Source organism: Carassius auratus, unplaced genomic scaffold (genome assembly GCF_003368295.1).
Source record: "Carassius auratus strain Wakin unplaced genomic scaffold, ASM336829v1 scaf_tig00001591, whole genome shotgun sequence".
NCBI classification, from domain to species: domain Eukaryota; kingdom Metazoa; phylum Chordata; class Actinopteri; order Cypriniformes; family Cyprinidae; genus Carassius; species Carassius auratus.
In genome coordinates, this window is record NW_020523372.1 from 292,445 (window position 1) to 318,392 (window position 25,948).

Below are 25,948 nucleotides of genomic sequence, written 5' to 3' on the forward strand. Positions count from 1 at the left end.
TGAAAAGGTAATAAAATTTAATAATCTTTAAAAGCCAGATCTTTTGACAGAAAAACACAAGAGGAAATAGTTGGTTTATTACAATATATTTCAGTCTCGATAGACACAGAAATCGATCATTCCTTCCCCAACTTTTTACACTATAAAAGGCCTGTTTACTTGTGAAACAGTCTTTATGAAACAGAATGGCATTAGAATATGATTTATTAACTAGGAAATCCAAGTGACTGAATACAAAATAATGTCACATTGGGATTTGGGGCAGTACTTTCAGATGAACGCGTCCATAGTTGTCAGCAAAACATTTACATACATGTTTGTCATTTATAGACATTTACACATTGTATAATAAATGGAAGTACGACTTATGAGAGAAAACAACTGAACTTGACATCATTTACAACATCTACACTTAAAGATGCTCATGCCGTTTGCTGATAACTGGATATTAAACGCCGTCATCCTTCATGTCCTTGAACATGCGGTATTGCGCAAATGAATACTGTTAACTCTGATTTCTCGTACTGGTTCTTCAACAGGTGATAAGGCCATTGAAAAGCACAGAGTTCAAGAGTTTATGGGAAAGAGATTTAAAAACACATTTGTGGTGAAATTTCAGTGATTTTCTCCTTCTTGACAGTGCATGTTGTGAAGTTTCTGAACAGATGTATCCATGGGTTTATGAGGAAGAAGAAGGATTTTAAATATTGCCACCAGATTTTCAGTGTAAAGGGAAATGAAAGATAAATAAAAAATCCTGAGGTATTATACCCTAAGATTCATTTGGTAGAGTAACTGAAAAATAGTTAATTTTCACTATTATGTTAATATGAGGTTTGTTTTATTTCTTCATCAGCCACGGTCAGTGATGTAAAAAGTCCAGAAGGTCCGGGAAATGAGATGTTCTCAGTTCTACTGAAATTGCTTCTGGGAAATTGAGTTATTCCTCAAATTTTACTGCCAACATAAAGGGGAAATAAAAGTTGTTCTCGTTTGCTGCTTTGAGTCAGTCAGTCAGCTGTTCCATTGAATCACTCACTGAGGATGGGAATGCTGGCATGATCCAAACAAGCTAACAGTCCTTCATTACAGCATTCTGCAGAGAAATAATTAAAAAATACAATAAATACAAACTCAAATTGATTCACATTTACCACATAGTACAACACAAGGCCACAGCACAACATAAAAGTCATTCAAACTGTTATAGACTGAGCAAATGCTGTCCTCTAGTGGAAAAGTTTAAATAAACCAACTTACTGAAGATTTTCATAAAAATTGCAAAAATACATGGCTTCACACGATCAGATCTAAAATGCTGAAAACCTTTCTTCAATGTTGATTAATAAAAGCCTATACTGCAAATATTGCACTCATATAATGCATTTTCAGCTGAGTTCATGCAGCAAAAAAGTGCACTGCACTGAAACTCTACTTGCACCCACTTTGCAGTGGTGAATGTTGTAACCTTCAGATCACCACAATAAATATCCTGTTTTAGGGTTCTTGTGGCTCAGTGGTAGAGCATTGCATTAGCAACACAAAAAGTTGTGGGTTCCATTCCCAGGGAGCACACAAACTGGTAAAAAATAAAATAAAAAATGTATAGCCTGAATGCACTGCATCTGCTAAATGAATAAATGAAAATGTTATTGTGTGTGTGGTATGAAACGGGCCTTAAGAGTAGCCTAAATAAAGCAAAGATTAAACTTGGTAAGCAAATGGTTGGTGTGCGTGTTCAGTCTGCACACACTGTAAGAGAAACAGTGAACATGAAGTGTTAGAATACCTACATTTACATCTCTTGGTTTTGAATAAATTATATGGTTCATAAACATAAATGGCATAGTTCGAGTTTCCCAATTATATTAAATACCAATCTTTAAACTTGTCAATGCCAATACTTATTCATTCCTAAAGCAAACTTTAGGATTATATTTACTGTTTGTACTGCCACCTTGGGCATGCAAGTACAAAACGACATGTTTAGTGTGATACCAGGGAGTTGTCTCATCTGCTATCAGTTTCAGCTGCTATCATCGGCTCCAATCCCAATTGACAGCAAGTAAAATAATAACAAGTTTGAAAGGTATAGTGTAATACAAACCTTAAAAAAAAGGTAGATATGCCCAGAATAAAATTAGCAACAACAGAAATAAAAGTAACTAAATGAAAAGAGAACGTAATTACTTTAAACCAAGTAATTCAATATAATTCTAATATACAAAATACTTATAAATAATGTTTAACCAATGAGTAAACTTTTGTCATTACATTAATTCAGTTACAAACAGTGAGAAGAGACTTTAGATACAACAAGTTTTGACAAAGCTAATTACAAAAGTATATATAAAAAAAAAAGACAATTGATCCATTTTGGCTGTAAAAATCTGGTACGGGTCATCTGTGGTATTTTGGTAATATAATATCCAGGTTTATATGTTTTAATTTTAATTGATTTTTACATGTAGCACTTACTGAATATTACATATCACATTTTTCTTGAATATCATGCAGCCCCATTTTACAGTCTCAATTTCTAAATAATGGCAAATTACTTGGCCTGAGCAATATATCAGTCTATGAAAAGTAATGTAGTTGGAAGAAGCTTTGAATAAATAATGAATAAATCAATGTTGGATGATATAACTGTGAAATGATGACAGACCTGGCTCTGAGCTGCTGCTGGCTCTACAGGAGGATACAATTTGATTTCTTTTTTGCTTTCTTCTTTTCCACTGGTGTTTTCCTGTTAATTTGTCTGACCAAGTCATAGAAGATCTGCAATGTGTGAAATAAAAAAATAAAAAACATAATCTTAGTCCTCAATATAAACATAAAACTATGCAATATATTCTGAATAGTGGTTAAACGGATCATAGTTGATCTGTACGGACCAAGCCCTAGAATCGGTACGCATGTGATCAGCGGTTTAATTGAAAAATGAAACTATAATAGTTTTTAAGTCTATAATTTGTTCGTATTTATGCAAGAAAATGTTAAACAATTCGTTACTCGCGCACTGGTTTCTACATGCAAAGCCACACACACACGCGTTTCAGATGGCGCAAGAACACTGAACTGAATCCTCTTCTGAATCATTTGAACAGACACACACACATATAAAATTATGACAAAATCATTCAGGTAAACGCAGTCAGTTGTGTCTCAAGTGAATGAAAACAGACGAAAAAGAAATCGGATGTGATGTGTATCGTTATATCGGATCCGTGCATCAGCAGCCTATAAATACTGCTGCTGTCATTAATGATCATCAAACAACAAAACAGCTGTGATAAAAATCTATATTTAATTTATACAGTGAACACTATGCGGTATTATTTTCCATAATAAAATGTCTGCATTCTGTACTACAAACCATATTTTACTTGTAACATATTCTGTTGGTTTATCAATGCTCATAATTTGTGTATTTGTTCTTATTTTTACTGGCTGTTCTCTCGTCTCTTTATTCATGTTTAAACTTTCTTAATTAATCTAGTAGTATATGCTGTGGTATCAAAAAAGTACTTCGCTTTAAGTAATAAATGAAAGCAAATTAAATTCAAATATTTGTATTTTCTTGCTGATCCAAAAAATTATCTGATCCATGAGTCAAAAACCGTAATGTGATCCGAATCATGAGATTTGTGATCCGTTGAACCACTAGTTCTGAATGGAGGAAATGTCAAGAGAGTACAGGTGCATCTCAATAAATTAGAATTTGTTGGAAAAGTTGATTTCAGCAATTCAACTCAAATTGTTAAACTCCTGTATGAAATAAATTAAATGCACACAGACTGAAGTAGTTTAAGTCTTTGGTTCTTTTAATTGTGATGATTTTGGTGCACATTTAACAAAAACCCACCAATTCACTATCTCAACAAATTAGAATACTTCATAAGAGCAATAAAAGCATTTTTAGTGAATTGCTGGCCTTCTGGAAAGTATGTTTATTTACTGTACATGTACTCAATACTTGGTAGGGGCTTCTTTTGCTTTAATTACTGCCTCAATTCGGCGCGGCATGGAGGTGATCAGTTTGTGGCAATGCTGAGGTTTCTTTGACAGTGGTCCTCAGCTCATTTGCATTTTTGTCTCTTTCACGTTCCTCTTGACAATAGCCCAAAGATTCTCTATGGAGTTCAGGTCTATGGGGTTCAGAGTTTGCTGGCTAGTCAAGCACACCAACACCATGGTCATTTAACCAACTTTTGGTGCTTTTGCCAGTGTGGGCATGAGCCAATTCCTGCTGGAAATGAAATCAGCACCTTCAAAAAGCTGGTCAGCAGAAGGAAGCATGAAGTGCTCCAAAATGTTTTGGAAAACGGTTGTAGTGACTTTGGTTTTCAAAAAACACAATGGACCAACACCAGTAGATGACATTGCAGCCCAAATCATCACAGACTGTGAAAACTTAACACTGGACTTCAAGCAACTTGTAATCAGAAAAAAATTACAGTCCAGTTTTCTTCTCCTTAGCCCAGGCAAGACGCCTCTGACATTGTCTGTGGTTCAAGAGTGGTTTAACAAGAGGAATACGTCAAATGTAGCCAGATGTGTGGTGGCTCTTGATGCCTTTACCCCAGCCTCAGTCCATTCCTTATTAAGTTTACTCAAATTCTTAAATCAATTTAGCTTGACAATCCTCATAAGGCTGTGGTTCTCTCAGTTGGTTGTGCATCTTTTTCTTCCACACTTTTCCCTTCCACTCAATCTTCTGTTAACATGCTTGGATACAGCACTCTGTGAACAGCCAGCTTTTTTTGCCATTGAATGTTTGTGGCTTATCCTCCATCTGAAGGGTGTCAATGATTGTCTTATGGACAACTGTCAGATCAACAGTCTTCCCCATGATTGTGTAGCCTAGTGAACCAAACTGAGAGACCATTTTGAAGGCTAAGGAAATCTTTGCAGGTGTTTTGAGTTGATTAGCTGATTTCACCAATTTTTCGAGATGGTGGGTTTTTGTAAAATGTGAGCCAAAATCATCACAGTTAAAAGAACCAAAGACTAAAACTATTTCTGTCTGTGTGCATTGAATTTATTTAATACACAATTTGAATTGTATTACTGAAATAAATGAACTTTTCCACGACATTCTAATTTATTGAGGTGCACCAGTAAACATGTTACATGCTCACATCAAGGACGTTGATCTTCGATTTGGCAGAGGACTCTAGAAAGGCACAGTTGTTCCACTGCCGGGCCAGATTTTGTCCCTGTTCTTTCCCCACCACTCTCTCATCCTCCAGATCACATTTATTACCCACCAGGATCATTGGCACCTACAGTCGGAGAAGAGGAGAAAAAGAAAGTTACACAAAGGTAATTATGTGGATCTACAATTTCACCATGAAAACTAAATGGTTTTGAAAACATTTACAATTTATTAGACCAATGAAGATGAAAGATGCCAAAGGTTATTCTTATTTTTACACCTGAAGCTGTCACCAAACCACATGTCAGAAATGATTTAAATGTGCACAATCATCCAAGTAACAAATAACCCTCAGCAAGCATCTATAATGGTAATCTCTATGAAGAACATCAAATCTGAGCTTTCTGATTATATTTTCACAAAGTTGGTCAGCTGTTTTTCCTCTTTTACCAGAAAAAATTATTATTATAAGTAACCCATAAACTGAAATAAGACAGTACTAGACATGTGCCGGCATTCAGTAATGTTATATATCACGGTAATGAAAATGTACAATATTTTTATAGGGCACTTCTAAATACTGTGAATAATTATACATTACAAATTACTAGAATTTCGAATGCATTTCAAGAATACTATTCCCATAAACTGGTCAAAATGCACAACAAAAGTAAAAGTAGGGCCGGGACTCGATAAAATTGTTGGTAACACTTTAGAATAAGGTTCCATTAGTTAAATTTAGTTAACTACTTTCGTTAACATGAACTAAGCAAGAACAATCTTTCTACAGCATTTATAAATCTTAGTTCATGTTAATTTCAACATTTACTAATGCATTATTTAAATCAAAAGTTGTGCTTGTTAACATTAGTTAATGCACTGTGAATTACCATGAACTAACAATGAATAACTGTATTTTCATTAACTAACATTAACGAAGATGAATAAATACAGTAATAAATGTATTATTCATTGTTTGTTCATGTTAATTAATACATTAACTAACATTAACTAATGGAACCTTATTCTAAAGTGTTACCAAATTGTTTTTTTCCTAATTAATTAGAGCTTTTGTAATTAATTAATTGAAATTAATCGCACTTTTATCGCATATAAATATTTGACCTGAGAACAGTGAGAAGTAATTTTTTCTCACATGGATTTATAGTATACCATTGAATAATGACTGAATACATAAGCTTCAAGTCTAGCAGTAATAGCATACAATTTAGAAATAGTATATTTCAGAAATTCAGGTAGCTTTCAGAACCTTCTGTAAACTGTTTTTTAAGTAAAACACAATACTGCCAAGTACATTCAGAACATTGGAAACCCTGACTATTAGAAAACATCTCTCTGTTGCTTCAGAGGCCATAACATAACAGCTAAGTCCAAGGGCCCTATTTTAACGATCTGAAACGCAAGTGTCAAAGCGCAAAGCGCAAGTAAGTTTGTGGGCGGGTCTCGGCGCTGTTGCTATTTTCCCGGTGGGATAAATGGCTCTTGCGCCCGGCGCAAATCTAAAATGGGTTGGTCTGAAGTAGCTTCATTATTCATAGGTGTGGTTTGGGTGTAACGTGAAATAAACCAATCAGAGCGTCATCCAACATTCCCTTTAAAAGCAGGTGCGCAAGTTCCATTATAGATTGCTATTATTATGGCGTATTTACCAGGCGCACGCCAGGAGCGGTTCACAGCCGAGGAGACTGATGTTCTTGTAAGAGCAGTGAAAGACAGAGAAGTTGTGTTGTATGGGGATGGGAGAAACCCACCCAAAATAGCGTCGGTTAAACAGGCGTGGGAGGAAATAGCCACAATTGTTTCATCGATTTTTTTTCCTGGTTCTTGACGGACAAACCAATTTGTCAGATGTCCTTATATACATATATGACCTCAAACAGGTCTGATCCTTAATTACTACAATTAGCCTGAATAATTTGTAAGCTAGATTTATGCCTATTTTTTCACATCTTCGTGGCACACCACAATGATTTCCGTCATCTCATGTGTTAATATTTTTTTAGTGTAACAATTTATGATTTGCAAAAATAACTGTTGCATCTGTGTAGATTACATGAGCAAAGTGTATGCGCGTTGTGCACGCTCTACATTATGGTCAAGCATGCGCCCTTAAAATAGCATAATAAACAACGCGCCACTGACTTTAGACTAGGTTTTTTCTGGTCAGTGGCGCAATTGTTTAATGGAACAGCAAAATAGCACCACGGATTGTTTGCGCCGGAACACGCCTCCTTTTTTGCGCTGAACCACCCAGGGAGCGCAAGTTCATTCACTAGTTTAGCGACGTGCTTCTGTGGAGGGAAAAGCGCGCTTTGCGCAGGTGCAAAATAGGAATGACACATGCGTCGGTGTACAAAGTCAATTGCGCTGGGTGCAAGATAGGGCCCCAAATCTCAATAACCTTGCCCAAACAATAAAGAGTTCAACATAAAGTGCCAGTTGCACCAACAAAATAATACATAGTTCAACATAAAGTGTTTTCTGTAATTAATTAATCTTAATTAACACGTTATTTTTTGTGTAATTAATTGATCTCAATTAACGCGTTAAAGTCCCGGCCCTACTTAAAAGACGTGTGTGCACTCTGATGTAAACAAGCACTCATGAGAAGCACATGGGGGAACATGTGAGAGATGCGCTGAATTAAAGCACATTCATTCTCGGACTAAAATGTATTTAAATAGCTCATCACAGCACCAAATACCTAAATATTAAGATATATTTAATAACACGTTGTTAAAATCGAAAGTTGAAACTGTGTTATTTAATGAGCTAACATGAACTAAGACTAGTATTTTTTAACAAATATGATTCACTTCTGTAGCAAAAGTAGCTATTGCTCATTGTGAATGGTAATGCATTAACTAAGGTTAACTATTGAGGTCTTGTTGTAAAGTGATACCTATGGGTCTTTATAGTTATTTTGCACTTTAATCTGTGTAAAACTTGTAACTTTATATATTTTTTCTGTATTGCTTTATTTATTTAAATATTCAGTTATTTTTGTTATAAGAAAAAAGCTATTAAACTTGTTATACTGTATTATGGCCACTTTTTTTTAAACAAAATTTCAATAGCGTGATAATATCGTATACAATGACAAAAGCATCAGCAATTAATCAGAAAATGAAAATTGGACACTCGCATATCCCTAGACAGTACACATGGACAACAACAGTCTGCTGTAATGTGTATGTTTCTACAGTGTGTAAAATGGTGTGCGAGTTCAGTGATTTAAAGCCACGCTGTAGGACACTGTCAGTTTTCCCATTCCCTTCTGTGGCCTTAAACAGAGGAGAGCACACAGAGTGCTTCTCTCCTACTCTTCAAGCACCAGAAGCCTGCCATGTTTGGACTGGCCAGATGGAAAAGGTTTCAAATCTAAACAAACCAGGAAGAGGTAGTGGTCAGGGCAGATTATTTCAGCACAAGCCTCTGTAGAGAAACAGAACTAGAAATGCCATGTTTCAGCTTTAAACTAAATGGCACCAAAGCAGGCTGGGGACGAGGACAGAACTATCCGAGAGTGATAGCATAAAAGCAATACCAATCCAACCTACAGTCAAACTTAAAAGAATATGTCGCTCAAATGATTTACTCAAACTCACGTTGTCTCAAACTGCATAACTTGGATACGTTTACACAGCAGCCGAATACTGCTGTCAGTCTTGTATTTTACTGCCTAATACAGTTATGTTCACACACAGTTCAGTTATTTACAGCCACATTCTGTAACCAAACACTAGGGGTGTAACAGTACACGCATTTGAACCAATGATTTTTTGGTACGGTTTTTTCGGTTTGGTACGCATGTGTACCGAACAAATTGTTCCAATTTTTCAGGAAATTCAGACAATAAATGCCGCCCTGGCACTCTTTGATGTGGCATGACATTTCAGCGTATACTAAAGTCTCAGTCGAACGGCAGCGCAATCATCCATTCCTCTTTATTACTAGTTTTAACGCAAAATAAATATGAATTGACAGCCCTCACTAAGGGTTGTGGTGGAGAGGATATTTTCTGATTAGATTATACTTTATTACATTTACTTTACCTTTAAACATTACAATTCTGTGAATTATTACATTTCAGCATCAAATAAAATTTTTATATGTTTGCATACATTTTTTAATTTAAGTGTTGATTATTATAGTAAAAATTTTAGTTTGGGCTCTGTTGTTTATTGTAAACTTATAGTAAATTAAAAGGGCTCCATATAGTTTAGTGTAGAAGCTGAGGTAGAAAATAAAACATAAACATAAACATTATGTCAAAGCCGAGGTACATGCCGAACCATCATGTTTGTGTACCGTTACACAACTACCAAACACACACTCAGACCATTTCAGAACTCACAACTATATTTTTTAAGTCCTGTAGTGTGAACAGAACCTTACTTCTGTGGAAAACAAAATATATATTTAAAGATATTTTAACCACTTTTGTCCATACAATTAAAGTCAATGGAGTCCATGTAAAGTCAATGTTTTGGCAGAACTATAAGCAGTCTGAACTGAATATGACAAAACTGGAGCCACAAAATAAACAATAAAAACAAAGACGACAATTTTTATTGTGTTGTTCTGGCCATTTGCATCTAACAGCAAACATTCTGTTATTTATGATGAATTATAGGTGCTCCCTCAAAAGTAATTACAGAATCATTAACAATAATTATTACGCAAGATCAAAAGCCAGAATTCAGAGAATTCACTCACACACTATTAGTGAGAACAGCTGGCCTCAAACTTATACAACAACTGATGTGTGGCCCATTCATGCCTTCCAGCCTCAGTAGATCTGAACCTTTGCTGGGGATCTGGACTTAAAGTGCGTTACAACCCGCAGAAGAGAAAGAAAGAGAGAGACGCACACGGTATAAGGCCAATCAAAACACATTCCAGGGATGCTAACTGCTCATGTCTGTGATCCCCTGGGCCAGCGTTTCACACTACACACACACCCTCACACAGTGCTCTTTCCACATGTCCAAAAAAGGGCACTCCATGACTGACATAGAACAGAGGCAAGCCAGAAGAATTGGGTTGAGGGTGGGCTGCTGCAGAGATGGTGTATAGGCCCATGGGATAACAGACTCATCTGTTTTTATTTTATTTTATTTTACTGACATAGAAAGAGAGAAAGTGATAATGGTATTTTTAACTGTGTAAGCAACTACCAGGTGGTTTGTGAAAGAAAAAAAAACATGTTTTAGTAAGGCAGTCATTTGTTCAACTAAGTCTCTAAAGTGCTTCTCTTTGAATGCTGCATCCATACATCAACGGCCACTCAACATGAATGTTTTCTCATACTTACATCCTCTGTGTCCTTTACTCGTAGGATCTGCTCTCTTAAGTCCTGTAGGTCGTTGAATGTGGACTGTGCTGTGATTGAGTACACAAGAGCAAAGCCCTGACCGTTCTTCATGTACAGGTCCCTCATAGCTGTGAACTGCTCCTGAAAGAGAGAGAGGGAAAAAGTACACAATGAAAAATAAAGCACAAGTGTTTAAAAGTGTTGCTTTGTAAACTCTGACACTTCAAAAAAGTTAAAAAAGACCAAAAGCTTCTTGAAGCATCAAAGTTTTGGGTGATATGACTTTCAGTGAAGGAACAGAAACGTCTCAGATTTTGTAAAAAAAAAAAAAACATATTCTATCATATTCAATATGCTGTAATGTAATGACAAATAAGGTAGGTTTGTTTCATACCACGTTGTCACCACTCACCACTGACATGCAGGGCTGCAAGCTGTGCAAACATCGCCAACCTTTGCATTCGGGTCCAGTTGATTTTTACAACATTTTCATTGGGTCAGGTCAGACTTAGGTCAGGTCTAATTTGATTGGGCCTATCTTGGGTCAGGTTGTTATTTTTAATTTTTTTTTTTTTTTTTGCACATCAGGTTTGGATAAGAAGTGATTTGTATCTATCTATCTAAAATTGGGTACAGAGCTGTGAAACCTTTTTTTTCTCCGCTAATGTGGTTATACACTATGTTGCCAGCTCCTGCTGGCTGAAGTGTGGAAACAGGAAGGGCCAAAAGGACTTACTGTTCCTGCTGTGTCCAAGATCTCCAACATGCACTGCTGGCCATCCACTTCCACTTGCTGCATGAGGAGAAGAGAAGAAATTAAATAGAAATAAGCTTCCATTGTCCACTGGTGTATTGAACAAAATACAGGAAAGGCTACTGATCATAGAATTGCTACCTTCCTATAGGAGTCTTCTATTGTGGGGTCATATTTTTCCACAAATATTCCCTGGACAAACTGGACTGTCTGCAAGAGACACAGATATTAAATTAGAGACAGAGAATGTTTCATAGAAAACGGTCCATAAATCAATGTCAAAAGAGACCAAAAACAAAAGTTTATATGAAAAAGTTCTTTATTTTGCTGCATTCCAAATTCTGATGAACTTTGCAAATTTATGCCACATGAAGATGTCTGACTGATCTGTATGTTCTGGGGTCCATTCATCGTACATCAGAGATGATTTGACAGATGCCAGATCTTTTAATCCTGATAACTGATCACTGGCTAATTTTGTTCTTCAAACAAGTTAGCAGATATCTTTATTAAGTTGTCTGAGATTACTTTGACTGGATCGATTCAAGACAGCAACTGATGACTGTGATGAGTGGGGTGGGGCAGAGAGCCGCGGGAATGGAGCGAGGCCGGTGGAGTGATTGGAAATGAGCGACTCCTGTGACACAGGACCAGGCCTGGGTTTTATTTTGTGTTTTGTTTTAGTTTGTGTGCAACAGTCGTCTGCGAGGCGCTGGCGCACTGTTTTGGGTTTATTTTATTATTAAAGAGTTGCTTGATTGTCCGCCGGTTCCCGCCTCATTCTTCCCGAAGATTATGAAGTTTTATATTATTACAATGACATCATATAATTAAGATAAAAACAGCCTTGTGAGCAAAATCACTATCAGAGCTGGGTAGTAACGGATTACATGTAATCTGGATTAAATCAAGTCAAGTCACCTTTATTTATAAAGCGCTTTAAACAAAATACATTGCGTCAAAGCACTGAACAACATTCATTTGGAAAACAGTGTGTCAATAATGCAAAATGACAGTTAAAGGCAGTTCATCATTGAATTCAGTGATGTCATCTCTGTTCAGTTTAAATAGTGTCTATGCATTTATTTGCAATCAAGTCAACGATATCTCTGTAGATGAAGTGACCCCAACTAAGCAAGCCAGAGGCGACAGCGGCAAGGAACCGAAACTCCATCGGTGACAGAATGGAGAAAAAAACCTTGGGAGAAACCAGGCTCAGTTGGGAGGCCAGTTCTCCTCTGACCAGACGAAACCAGTAGTTCAATTCCAGGCTGCAGCAAAGTCAGATTGTGCAGAAGATTACGTAATCAGATTCCAAAACTCAAGTACTTGTAATTAGAGTAAACTACTTTTTAAAATACTCTTAATCAGACTAAAGTTACTTTTTTATTGATTGTGCACAACTAGTACTCCAAATAAAGTTTAATTATAATTTTTAAGTCTCAAGTGATATGTCAATAAATGTAAATAGATTGAACTATACTTAGTATGAAATAAATCTATTTTAAATGTGTAACTTTTTAATAGGAATAAAATCTATAATAAATAAAATGTGTAAGTTTTTTTATGATTTCAAATGTCTTCAAATTTTCAAATTTCACAAGTATTGTAATTAGAAATTCATTAATTTTGAAGCTGATTTGTGATACATGGTACATGATTAAAGTTTTCTAATCCATAAAATCCATGTTAAGACATAACAGTGTTTAAATTGATTGTGCACCATGAAACTATTTTGAGATTACGAAACATTTAATTACTTGAAACATAACTTTAATAAAAAATTTATCCTGGTTTAACAAGGAAGCAGACTTTCAGTATCACCTTCACTAAAAGATGCACTCTAACCCTGTTTACATGAAATAAGCCTGCTACCGAGCAGGTTTGAGCTAACGGACCTGTTGCTATTACAGCAACTCCGGGATAGGGCTGCAACAAACTATTATTTGGACAATCGATTAATCTAACGATTATTAGAATGATTAATCGACTAATGTTTGATTATTTCACTGATTAATCGGTAGACATTGACTGATTATTCAGCGTTTGCAATTAGTTAAAATGTTGAATTATGCATATTCTAACAAAAACATAACGGTAATCACTTCAGCTTTTGAAAAACATATTTTGTAAGTAAAATTATTCAATACATCTCCTTTTGTAAGTCATATGGATAAGACACAAAATAAAGGTAAGTGATAAGAGGTCTTATTTTTGGATAAATATTTTATTCACAAAATAATCCCTTAAAATACCTAACAGGGAGGGTTTTGATAATCAAAACAGTCCTGGAGCTAGATCTTTGCAAACCATCACTTCAATGAAATAATATTTTTTCCCCACTAATAAAAATATTTTATCACTTGCTAGTTACACACTGGAGAACTGCTTTATAACAGAAAATCAAGTTGTAATTCTAACTGAAATCGACACTGACTCTAGTTTTTAATGTTTAATACTGTAAAGCTGCTTGATTTAAGGCTATCTATTGCATAAAGTACTTTTTTTTAATTAACGTGACGTGACGACTTTACTGCAGAGCTCATGCAAACATCCAATCAGATGCGTTTTTAACTGCTGCATTCACACCGCTGTCAGTTTCTGCTGTTTATTTCATTATTGAGAGGGAAGCACGGCAGCATATATTTATATATTTATCCAAACACCACTCAGCAGCTTCAGGTTCCTTCAACTGCGTTTAATCTGAAGCGCTGTTTTCTCTTGAATTGCATCCAGGAGAGCCGAATTACAGTCTTGCGCTACAGCGCCACACTGGTCAAACTGCATTATTCCACGTATGAAGAATGTTACCCTGGCATGACCTCTTATTGGAATTAAAAGATAAAACTTTAAAGCTGCGGGTCTGCAGCATTTTGGATTTGTTATTTGTTTTATGTTGAATGTTGTCCTCTAGGGCTGGGACAACGCGTCGAGATGACGTTGACGCAAAATATGTGCATCAATTCGTCAACCTGTTTTTATTTCTCTAAAAAACGTTTGCAAAACTTTTACCTTATGTGTGCTGAATATACGCGATGGTCGGATCAACATTCTGTTCAACGTTATATACAATTTTTGGCGGCTGTCAAATAGTAGAATAGAATGACTGCTGCGCCTGACGGCGCGTACGAGAGAGAGCCCCGGCTGTGTGCGCGCACTCACAGTCTTCAAACAACGCAAGCACTTTTTGCTCTCTCTCTCCCTTGTGCATATTAATCAAAATCATTAAACAGGATAGAAAAAGGGCGAAACACCAAAGTTTCACACACGCTCGTGCACTCTCAGTCTTCAAACTACACGAGCGCTGTCTTGCTCTCTCTCTCTCTCTCTCTCTCTCTCACCCTCGTGCATATTAACCAAAATCGTTAGACACGATAGAAAAAGGGCAGAACACCAAAGTTTCACGTGGAGCATTCAGAGAATTTTTTTTCTCCATGACAGGCTGCTGGCTCCCACTGTGAATTTTTTTTTTTTTTTGGAAAATCACTCTTGTATTAGCTTAAAGCCCTCAAGTTTACATTGGTTACTATATTCTTTCAATTGCTCTAAACAAGTATTTTGGGTGAACTTTTTTATTGAATGCTAGACATCAAGTTGTGGTTATTTTCATCTGAAAGAAGAACTTTTTTTCAGTAAACTAGGCCCTAAGTGTTCAGTAAGCTTGTTTCAGTAAGCTATGTGTTTTCAAGGCTTCAAGGTTTTATTTAATGCTATCTCTATACAAGTACAAAGTAATGCATTCTTAGTCAGTCTTTTATTTTGTAATTTTAATTTGTAAATTTAAATTGTAATTGTTTTTCATTCAGATATGTAAATCAACATGTATAAATTGTTAGTAGTCAATTAATGGGGAGATAATCGAAATCGAATCAGGTTGAAAAAATTAATCGTTAGATTAATCGATGCATCGAAAAAATAATCGCTAGATTAATCGTTTAAAAAATAATTGTTTATCCCAGCCCTATTGTCATCACAATAGGGCTGGAGAATAAAACGGTAACGCTAAAAATTAGGGGTGTAACGGTTCACAAAATTCACGGTTCGGTTCGATACGATACACTGATGTCACAGTTCGGTTCGGTACGTTTTAGATACAGCAAAATGTAAAAACATCTCAACTTTTCAGAATGCCGCAAGCGCACCACGGGTCATGTGACAAGAACTAACCAGTCAGCTTCATCCTTTCCCGTAACAACGTTGAAAGCTCAGCCAAGATGAAGGAACAGCTGATCATAGTTGTATATGGATTGCAATTTTGAAATAAATTTAGTAGCAGAGCTACTGCAAGCGATTTTTAGAGCTGCAAATCCATTTATCCTTTGCTGAAATTTCCGCGTCTCATGGAGAGAGCACGTCATTGTTGCTTAGCAAAGACAGAGGCCTCATGAGCGCTTCTGCCCGAGCGCCTGGAAAGGAGGAGAAAGCGGCGCGACTAGCATTTTTTTTTTAGGCATGATATTTGAAAGGCCCTTAAGGCGCTCGCTCACTCAGCACGCGCTGAAGGCTTCAGCACGCGCTGAAGGCTTCAGCACGCGCTGAAGGCAAAATGTCTAATGCATTTAACAGACCAGAAATAGAAGATCCTCCAATAACCAACAGGTCTGGTGTTTGGGTGCACTTTGGATTCCCTGTAAGCTTTAATGGTGTACCGGTGTTTGTTGCGTGTATGTTTCTCCTTTTTTTTCGTCTTTTCCCAGATACTGACACAATAAGGTGATGTCGGCGTAAATGAGTTCACATGTTTCAAGTATTCCCGCTGGTGTTTTTTTTTTTTTTTTTTTTTTGTATTCCCGCTGGTGTACCCTGTCATGTAGCAGATGCGACATACCGTTGTTTTTTTATCCACCACTCTCTTGCCATCACCATTATAGCTTAAAGGGAATCCAAAGTGCACCCAAACACCAGACCTGTTGGTTATTGTATCGTATAAAATCGTATAGATTTTAAAATATTGCTTATTACTTATAAGGCCCTGAATGGTTTAGCACCTCAGTATTTGAATGAGCTCCTTTTACATTATACTCCTCTACGTCCGCTACGTTCTCAAAACTCAGGCAATTTGATAATACCTAGAATATCAAAATCAACTGCGGGCGGCAGATCCTTTTCCTATTTGGCGCCTAAACTCTGGAATAACCTACCTAACATTGTTCGGGAGGCAGACACACTCTTGCAGTTTAAATCTAGATTAAAGACCCATCTCTTTAACCTGGCATACACATAACATACTAATATGCTTTTAATATCCAAATCCGTTAAAGGATTTTTAGGCTGCATTAATTAGGTAAACCGGAACCGGAAACACTTCACATAACACCGTACTTTCTACATCATTAGAAGAATGGCATCTACGCTAATATTTGTCTGTTTCTCTCTTGTTCCGAGGTCACCGTGGCCACGAGATCCAGTCTGTATCCAGATCAGAGGGTCACTGCAGTCACCCGGATCCAGTACGTATCCAGACCAGATGGTGGATCAGCACCTAGATAGGACCTCTACTGCCCTGAAAGACAGCGGAGACCAGGACAACTAGAGCCCCAGATACAGATCCCCTGTAAAGACCTGTCTCAGAGGACCACCAGGACAAGACCACAGGAAACAGATGATTCTTCTGCACAATCTGACTTTGCTGCAGCCTGGAATTGAACTACTGGTTTTCGTCTGGTCAGAGGAGAACTGACCCCCCAACTGAGCCTGGTTTCTCCCAAGGTTTTTTTCTCCATTCTGTCACCGATGGAGTTTCGGTTCCTTGCCGCTGTCGCCTCTGGCTTGCTTAGTTGGGGTCACTTCATCTACAGCGATATCGTTTACTTGATTGCAAATAAAAACAGACACTATTTTAACTGAACAGAGATGACATAACTGAATTCAATGATGAACTGCCTTTAACTATCATTTTGCATTATTGAGACACTGTTTTCCAAATGAATGTTGTTCAGTGCTTTGACGCAATGTATTTTGTTTAAAGCACTATATAAATAAAGGTGATTAAAGATTAAAGATTATTGGTTCTATTTCTGGTCTGTTAAACGCATTGGCCATTTTGCAACGAGCCTTCAGCGCGTACTGAGTGAGCGAGCGCCTGACTGAGTAGCCTAACATAAACATATAACAACATATAATAGTTGGTGTTTTTTTCTTCTTCGGGAGTTTCAGGGGCGTTGCCTGTTACGTCGTTTGGGTTATTGGGTTATATTTTTTCAAATATAATTAATTAGTCCAACGAACCGAACGGTTCAATACGAATATGCGTATCGTTACACCCCTAATAACAATATATTTTTCCCTTGATCGAACGATAATACATGTTTGCTAAATGTTCAATATAATGTTTTTGTGCCAGAAGTGGAAAGAAATTGCATTAATGGAACCACAAATGGTAATCTGCACGAGCAGATTGCCATTATTAATAATACGTGCTGGTCTTCTTGATCATGTGACCAATGCTGTGAAATCCACTGAGAAGCACTTGAATTCAAAGACCATCACAAATATCTTGAAAATTTAGACAGTGCTAGTAAAACTTTGAACCTCGGCCCTGACTGGGCCAGTAGAAACTCCTTGTGTTGAGTCCTGTGATTTCATGCCTGCACTTTAAATACATTACTGCAGCTTCCAGTCTCAAGATTATTCGGAAATTATTTTAATATGCTGATTTGGTGCTCATAAAACATTATCATCAATGTAAAGAAACTCTGCCATTCAAACGTTTGGGCTAAAGTCACATAATAAAATTTATACTTTTACTCAGCAGGGACACATTACATTGATTAAAAGTGTCAGTAAAGGCATATCATATCATATCATAATAATAATAAAAATAAAAATAAATCTATTTCACATAAATGCTGTTTTTTTTAACTTCCAAATCAAAGAAACCCTAGAAAAAAAAACTGTTTCAAGCAGCGCAACTTTATTTAAATATCATAACTACCATTATTATTAATTGAGCAGCATTAATAAGTAATAATAACAGCAGCATGTTAGAATGATTTCTGAAGACCTATAGAACTAAATGAAATCGGAGAAAACAAAAGACATGGTCTACTGATCATCTACTGGTCATTACTGTGGATCACACCATTGATTGGTTGAGCAGTGGAGTCCAGCTGCTCTGAGGTTTGGTGAAGATGACATGGTATACTGTACTTACCAGGGCTGATTTGCCCACACCGCCAGAGCCCAACACCACAAGCTTGTATTCACGCATGGCAGGGTCGCTTCACTAAACTCCACAGTGCACTAAAAACAAGATAAGACAAGAGAATAATTAGGTCTCCACATATTGATACGTGTTACTTTGTGTGTGCGATGTAGAGAGCATCCTGGATCGTAGCCCAGGTGGGGGATATTGCAAGCATGACCTCTTAAACACAAAGCAGCTGTGGGTTCTGGATGGAAATGTGCAATCTAGAGCCAGGACTGAGGCCTGCTGGGCCTCTAGGCCTACATAAATTTAACCTATATCTGTTAGCCCACACTGATCTGGACACGACAAGTCTATGACAGGAAAGTGTATGGTGGAGGAATGAAATTGCCTTTATGCCATAAAAATCCAAGTCTGTTATATAACAGGACAGAATGTGCATTTATGCTACTGTGCAGGAAAAGTTGGCTAAACCATCTGAAAAGCTTTATGTACAATGCACGCCACATACACCACCGGACCTTGAACAACCACATTCTTTAAATCAACAACTTAATCTCTTCTCCAAATGCTGCTACAGCCATGTGGGACCTGTTCCTAATAAATAATACATTTAGGACAATCCCTTTGCGTGAAAATGTTTCACAGGGAATGATTCTGCTGTAATAAACACATGCCGCCAAACACAGGTCTTCTAAAGTTACACCTCTGTGGTGAGGGGCCAAATCCAAACAGTGGCCAGGCTGTGTGCACTCAAAGAACACTAATTTCATCCAGTGTTACTTGGAGAGGTTCATAGGTGCTGTTGCTCGAAAGCTTTTGTCCATTTCTGCTTTTGCAGGATTGCTCGGCATGCAGAGAGGAGAATTTTCTTCCTTTAATGGTAATGGCAGTGTAGAAAAGGCAATGAGATGCCAAACTGAGGCCACCGAAAGGGAAAATGACCAGAGGTATGTAGAACTAAAACTTAGATGTGATTAGGAGCATTTCAGAAGCAAATGACTTTCAGTTGCTCATGATGTCTGGAAAAAACACTTGCACGCAAACAAGATGGAGAGATATAGCATGTGACCACACCTTTTGGCTCCCGAAAAAACAGCTGCTACTCCAAACAATTCAAATTATGTTCGGAAACAAGCAAATTTGTGCATGTAAACCCTCAACAGCCAGTTAAACATTTTCATTCTCCTTTTCTTCTGTTTGTTTCCCTAGGACACAAATAGACACATTTTAACATTAATAAAATATTTACCTTACCCACTCAAGTATGTATCATTACCGAATTTACTCAGACTGTTCTTCCCAAGTAAGGATGGCCTGGACAGGCCAATTCCTCCACACAGCATGAACACAGCTAAACCTCCCTGATCATCACCAAAGGCAGACTGAACAATCTCTGGACCATAAAAGCTTAACAGCAGACAAGGAGGGTGGGTTTGTTGGATGAAAGCCACAATACTTCAGCAAGCTCAAATATTTGAGAAGACAGTTTGTTAACCTACATTAAACTATATTTCTGTGTGTAACAGAAGTACTAGAAGTCAACTGATTTTATAATTTAAGAGCCAAGACTATCATAACTATCATACCATTATGACCTCCAATGTCAAGCACAAGTTAAAAATATGAATTTACTAGTGCATGTTTGCTCATAATGTAACACCATTCCAGCTTACCTTGGTTATATTTATGATGAGAAAATGAACCAAAGAAATAAAAATAAAAAATATGTTCCAGACAGTGTTCCAGCCAAGAAAAAAAGAAGAACTCACTTTAAACAAGCTGCAGATTTTTTTTTTTTAATAATTTATGAATGTCTTATTTGCTATCATTAAACTGAATTCCATCATAAGGCTGTGCTGATACAATCACTCATATTTTTCTTCATATTACATAAATACTTACGTAATGATTTATATTTTTCTCTGAGATCAAGAATAAAATGCTTGAAGTTATAGCATTTACTGAGAGATCATGCTAACTATTCAAACAATTACCCTGGCAACACATATTGAGTGCAAAAAGTGTGTTATCGGGTGATAAATGAAAAGAAAAAGGTTGAACAAAAACTGATGCCACTTAACCACAATTTCTCAACTGAATGTTGCCGTTCACAGCCTTTTTAGTCACAGTTAAGGAAGACAAAACAGACAAACGTGTTATTTAACCGCATAGTGGGTTTCGGTTTGTCAGTTTAACTGGATTCATTTGTTGCTCTTAACAATCACATCATTTTACCAAGCTCTTAAGGTCCAAACAGCTTCAAGCCCCGAAACATCAACAGTCCAACTTACAAAATTTGTCATCCAACTAATCATCTTAAACCACATTTTCAGAAGTTTAGTTAACTGAATACCCTAATGGTGACGGAGGAACACATCTTTGGTGTGACACTACAAAGAAACTTAATCTAAAGTCTGGATTGAAAAAAGTTAACATCATCAGTGAATGTGACAACCGCATTTCTTAAGTAATGATAGTAAGCACTGTGCAAGGTGATCTATGAAACAGAAAGTTTTCAAACTAATACTGAAATCTGATCATCCTCTGTAAAGTCAAAAATGATCAAAGGAAATACAGAAAAGAAAACAACCTGGCTCAAGTTCTTGTCAAAATATCCAGCTCATCAGCAACACACAAAGACCACATCCCTTGTTTTTGGAGGGTAGATAAAACTGTACTATGAAGTCACAAATCTAATTAAAAGACATTCATAGAACAACTGCCACCTCTGGACAGTGCTGATTTGAATTGAAACTATGTAGACCTATGTCCTGTTGAAAAATGATGAGTCAGTATGCGAAACCGTTAAACTTGCATTTCCCCATTCTCTTCTCATAATTTAAAAGACAGCATCATATCTGGAAATGTGGTTGGACTTCCGTTTTGTTGTTAATGTTAATATCATATAATCTGCTTAAGAGAAACTGCATGCAGCTATTAAAAAAGTCCACTTGTGTAAAGTTATTAACATTATGTTAATAAATATAGTTCACATTTCTGTCATAAATGTTTATGCATCATCATTACTATAATACATCTGTGTTAAGACATAACATCAAATGTGTTTTGCTGTAGCAATGCTTCAGCTGGACTGACGTATTGCTCAATGTAATACCAGAAAAAATAATTAGTAAAAATAAATCAAGTAGAGAGAATAGAAATAGAATTGAGATTGCTAGTGTTAGAGGGTTTTTAACATAATATTCAGACACTTAAACTAAATAATAACTATCGCTGCACTAAAAATTACTTCAATTTCTACAACAGAAGGACAGTACGAAAAAAAGTATATGTTCACAGTTAACAAAGAAAACCTTGTAAAAGTAAACAAATGTAATTTTAGTCAAAAGAAACAACAGCAATCAGCTTAGGAAGACAAGAAAAGTCTTAGGCAAGGCCTGACGCAAAGCACACAACCTTTTGAACCTACGATCTGAGAAGATTGGTTTCAAGGGATGCATAAATAACTTTAACAACTGGTTAACAACTTAGAAGAATATCTTGCCCAGTCAACATAAGAAACCTGACTCATAGTTTACTTGCATCCATACAGGTCTAATCAACATGAAGTTATAATCTAAAGTATATAAAAAAAGAACAGAATAATGATTCACTCAATAGATAAGAATAAGGAAGCCTCACTCAGACATCATTCCACAGTAAAACCAGCAAAGAGAACTGAAAACTGCTTTGCTAAATATTGGTGTCAGAAAAAAAAATCCCAATGCCAATTCACGTCTGCTCAGCAAAACCAGTTGATCCATCCTAGTCATCTTTGGATCAACTCTGAAATAGAATCAAGGGTCACACTTTATTTTAGGGTCCAATTCTCACTATTAAATAACCATTAACTATGACTTTTGCCTCAATTAACTCCTAATTTGCTGCTTATTAATAGTTTATAAGGTAGTTGTTAAGTTTAGGGTATTGGGTAGGATTATTGGTGTCATGCATTTTATGTACTTTATAAGCACTAATAAACAGCTAATATGTTAATAATAGACATGCTAATAGGCAACTAGTTATTAGTGAGAACTGGACCCTATACTAAAGTGTTACCAAATCAAGTTATTAAACAATGTGGCAATAAAAATCATATCACACTTGATCGCTCATCTGAAACTGGCAACATTGTAATACAGGGGCCGGTTCTGAGTATGTAGACACTGAAATGAGGGAAAAACAGGGTTTTCCGTTTCAAAATAGGAGGTTTGTCAAACCCAGGAATGCAGGGTAAGTCATGCCCATTTCTGAAAGAGAGGTAACCTTGGTAACTTACACGATGAACCTAACCTGGGGTGCGTTTCCCATACAATGACGTAACTCGCTGATTACCAAACATTCATTGGTGTTGAAACTAACTAGCTAGTTAAGACCGTTTCCCGAACAGTCTGATGTTTGAATCACATTAGTTCAACAAATAAGGCCATTGTTAATGACGTCACATGCATGTGATGGAGGAATAACTTACTAGACATCTCTAAGATGCTGCTGTATTGAACATGGCACCTCAGTGTTTTCCACAGCCTAACATTCTATTTGTGGCTGAACGCCGCTTCCCTCTTATATAAATATGGAAATATATTTTCTGCCAGCAGGAGGCGCTATTAGATAAGGAGAGACAGAGGTTTCTCCGGTAACGGCTGTATACAAAGCAGCGCCGAACTTACTAACACTGATTTATCAGGCATAACTTGCAAAATAGAATGAGAATGAAAATGTTCTGCAACCAGTCGTTTTTTCTTCTGAAATACAATGATATAAAAACACCCGTGGCAGTTTTTGATTTTGAAACTTGCAGTGATCATGTTTATTCAACGAAGGTCAAAGCATTTGAGGTGGTCAGTTTTTATACAAATCAATATATGGGAAACCCTGCACCTGATGACTAATTTACAATTTTTTTAACCCATGATTTTGCTTTATTTAATATTTGATTCATCACCTGTTTCCTCTTACATCATACTCCGGGGTTCCCTTAGGTATTTGTGCACATGGGCACGCTCCAAAAATTGTGCTTTTAGAGTACAAAAATTTATAGATTAAAATGCAGTGGAAGTAATTTATTATAGTAGGAACGGTGAAGGGACAGCAGCATGTAATTGTCTGAATATAAATATCAGACGCTTTTACAGGATAAAGAAATGACAGTAATAGGACACTGACTGTGATCAAAGTGCATGCGACGCATTTTATTAGTCTTTATTATCTTTATTGTTTTAATTTTTGATCTAGAGATTTAAAATATATTCACTATATAGCCTACAGTGACTAACAAATTTATTAAAACAAATGTATGTAAGGTTTTTAACCAATTTTGTAGGGTTTGTGCCACTGCTGCTCTAAACTTACAGTATTGGTAATTACCTAATTCTTTTAGCTTTCTGTATTAGTTAGACATCCAATATGTGTGAGCTTTTTAGTAACAATAGTAAGCCATTTTAATGCTATAATATAAGTATTGCTGTGAAAGGCAGAAACAAACTGTCAAGTGCTTTATAGTGTTTTTTTATTCAGATTTCCAATTAGTCAAAAAGTACATAAACAATGCCAGCAAGCATGTGAGCTGTTATCAAAGACAAAGTAGGCCATTTTTATTATTATGTGAATAAATACTATTTAGTTGTTTCAGTTTATTTGTCCAAAATTACAATAACATTTTTAGAATATTTTTTTATACAGATTTCTAAAATATTTGTGTTGTAATGTCTTAAGACAGGTGGTCTAATAAATTGCTAAGCACTATATGTTTTCATAAGATTCAGTTGGCATGTTTGTTTTAAGGACATTGGGCAGAATGTGGAATAGTGTGTTTTTGACAGTAAAATTAAAATAAATAAAATATGGGTTTTAATCGGGTTAATCAAAAAGATAATCTGCCAACTAATCGATTATCAAAATAATCGTTAGTTGCAGCCCTAAACATAAAACCATGTCTACATTTGTGATCGGAGAAACAACAAGCACTACTCTACACTGCTCAAAACTTGTGTTTGAATCATCAGTGGCAAATTCTTTAAATATGTAAATGTACTTACAGACTGTGAGTCAGAAGCACCAGACTGTCCTTGCAAAGTCAGAACTGCCCCACTTTATAGAACCACACACATTGTAGGCTACTCTCACAGGAAACAGTCATCCTCCTCCTTAAAATGCGCTGCACACATCTGAATATTTGAGTTGAACTAATCTTGAATTGTGACAAAGACATGTGGGGGCGTGTTAGAATGAACTGTTTTATGTAGGGATGGTTGACTCTTAACTTTTATAAAGAATATCTCTTTAGATTTGAGACTTTAGTCTTGCAATTTTACAGATCTTCTTTATGAGCCAAGAGCTTGTAACACTGCAAAGGGAAAGGGAAAACTGAAATCGTATCATATGAACACTTTAAGAATTAAAGTTACGTACAGAGGTGAAGTACAGGAACGTCTTATTGTTGGGTGTATCGTAATTTAGGAACTCCACTGATCATGGCCCTTCATAGTTTTGGTGCACGCGCTAGACTCGGAGTCAACGTACGTTACTCAGGAGTTGAATGAACTAACGCTAACACAATTCAGCCATTCTGAAACCGAGAACCCAGTTAAATTTTGTCAGTTTTCATATTTTAAACTCAGAGTTGGTTGAACCTACTTATTGAAACGTGCACCAGGACTCACAGCTACTAAACCTTGTAAGAGAGAGCGGTTTGGATTGATAATGTGCATAAACTACATAATAAAGCATTGACTGAACTGTTTAATTTAGATCAATGACGGCAATAATGTTAGTTTCAACTACACACTTTCGATTTAGACTAAGTTAGTAATGTACACATGTATTTCAAAGTGAGACAGAAGTTATTTATAATACGTTTATAAAATGTGTTATAACGACAGCAAGCGTTTATTTTGGTCGGTTTCTGATGTGGTAAAATGTAGTCCAAGAGATTTGTGCTAACATGCTAAGACTGCTGGAGCCGGGGGAAAAACTCCTCAGTATCACTTTATATTTAAGGAGCAAAACATTATTGGCACAGTTATGGGCTACAAGTGAATAAAACGACCTGCATCACACAACACATCTCGTTTAATATTTCTTCGTAATTTTTGTGCAGTGAATTAACGGTACTTGTCCTCGTTTAGCCGCCTACCTTCACACACCTGCCGGAAAAACCCGAAAAACTTCAGCGTGTTCAGCTGCAGTTAACCTCAATCCCTTTTTTCCTCAGCAGACTGGGTCATTCCACGAAACAGCACCAGCAGCTGACACGAAACGAGCTTTAACACGGCTCTGCTGTCCCCAATGCGACCTCACGAGCCGCTCACGTAACACGCCTGTCACTCACCAACTGCGCTCCAGCGCGAGCTCAGCTAGTGCAGCGATTTAGCGCAGAGTCTGGTGACAGCTTCCGGTGTCGGGCTGAATTATGGGCCGCCACCCGACAAAACAAAGGTCGCAATGAGACGATTTACTTGTGTAATAAGGTTAAACTCTGATCAAACCCTAATCTTAACCCTAACCTCAATCTTAATCTAAACATACACCAGAAATATACAGCCT

The 25,948-nt window shown here is 36.6% G+C and overlaps 1 protein-coding gene across 3 annotated transcripts; it reads right to left on the bottom strand.

The window, feature by feature from the left end:
* LOC113069357 (ras-related protein Rap-1A) lies at positions 1–25,790 on the bottom strand. 3 transcript variants are annotated; one of them, XM_026242367.1, is made up of 8 exons: positions 25,539–25,790; positions 18,407–18,495; positions 11,395–11,463; positions 11,236–11,292; positions 10,500–10,640; positions 5,145–5,288; positions 2,669–2,781; positions 1–1,096 (listed from the first exon to the last, which is right to left on the bottom strand). In XM_026242367.1, exons 2-7 carry the CDS (start codon positions 18,461–18,463, stop codon positions 2,692–2,694), a joined length of 558 nt encoding a protein of 185 aa, XP_026098152.1. In that variant the 5' UTR covers positions 18,464–18,495; positions 25,539–25,790; the 3' UTR covers positions 1–1,096; positions 2,669–2,691. The 3 variants fall into 3 exon arrangements, with proteins under 3 accessions (XP_026098152.1, XP_026098154.1, XP_026098153.1); XM_026242369.1 differs by having other exon boundaries at positions 25,549–25,773; XM_026242368.1 differs by lacking the exon at positions 25,539–25,790 and adding an exon at positions 19,658–19,790.
* Positions 25,791–25,948: the final 158 nt, after the last annotated feature.

Coding starts and splice junctions, on each gene's coding strand:
- LOC113069357 (XM_026242367.1), bottom strand. CDS start 18,463: ATGCGTGAATACAAGCTTGTGGTGTTGGGCTCTGGCGGTGTGGGCAAA. Junction 11,464..18,406: donor GTGTGGGCAAATCAGCCCTG/GTAAGTACAGTA, acceptor TGTCTCTTGCAG/ACAGTCCAGTTTGTCCAGGG. Junction 10,641..11,235: donor TCTTGGACACAGCAGGAACA/GTAAGTCCTTTT, acceptor TCTCTCTTTCAG/GAGCAGTTCACAGCTATGAG.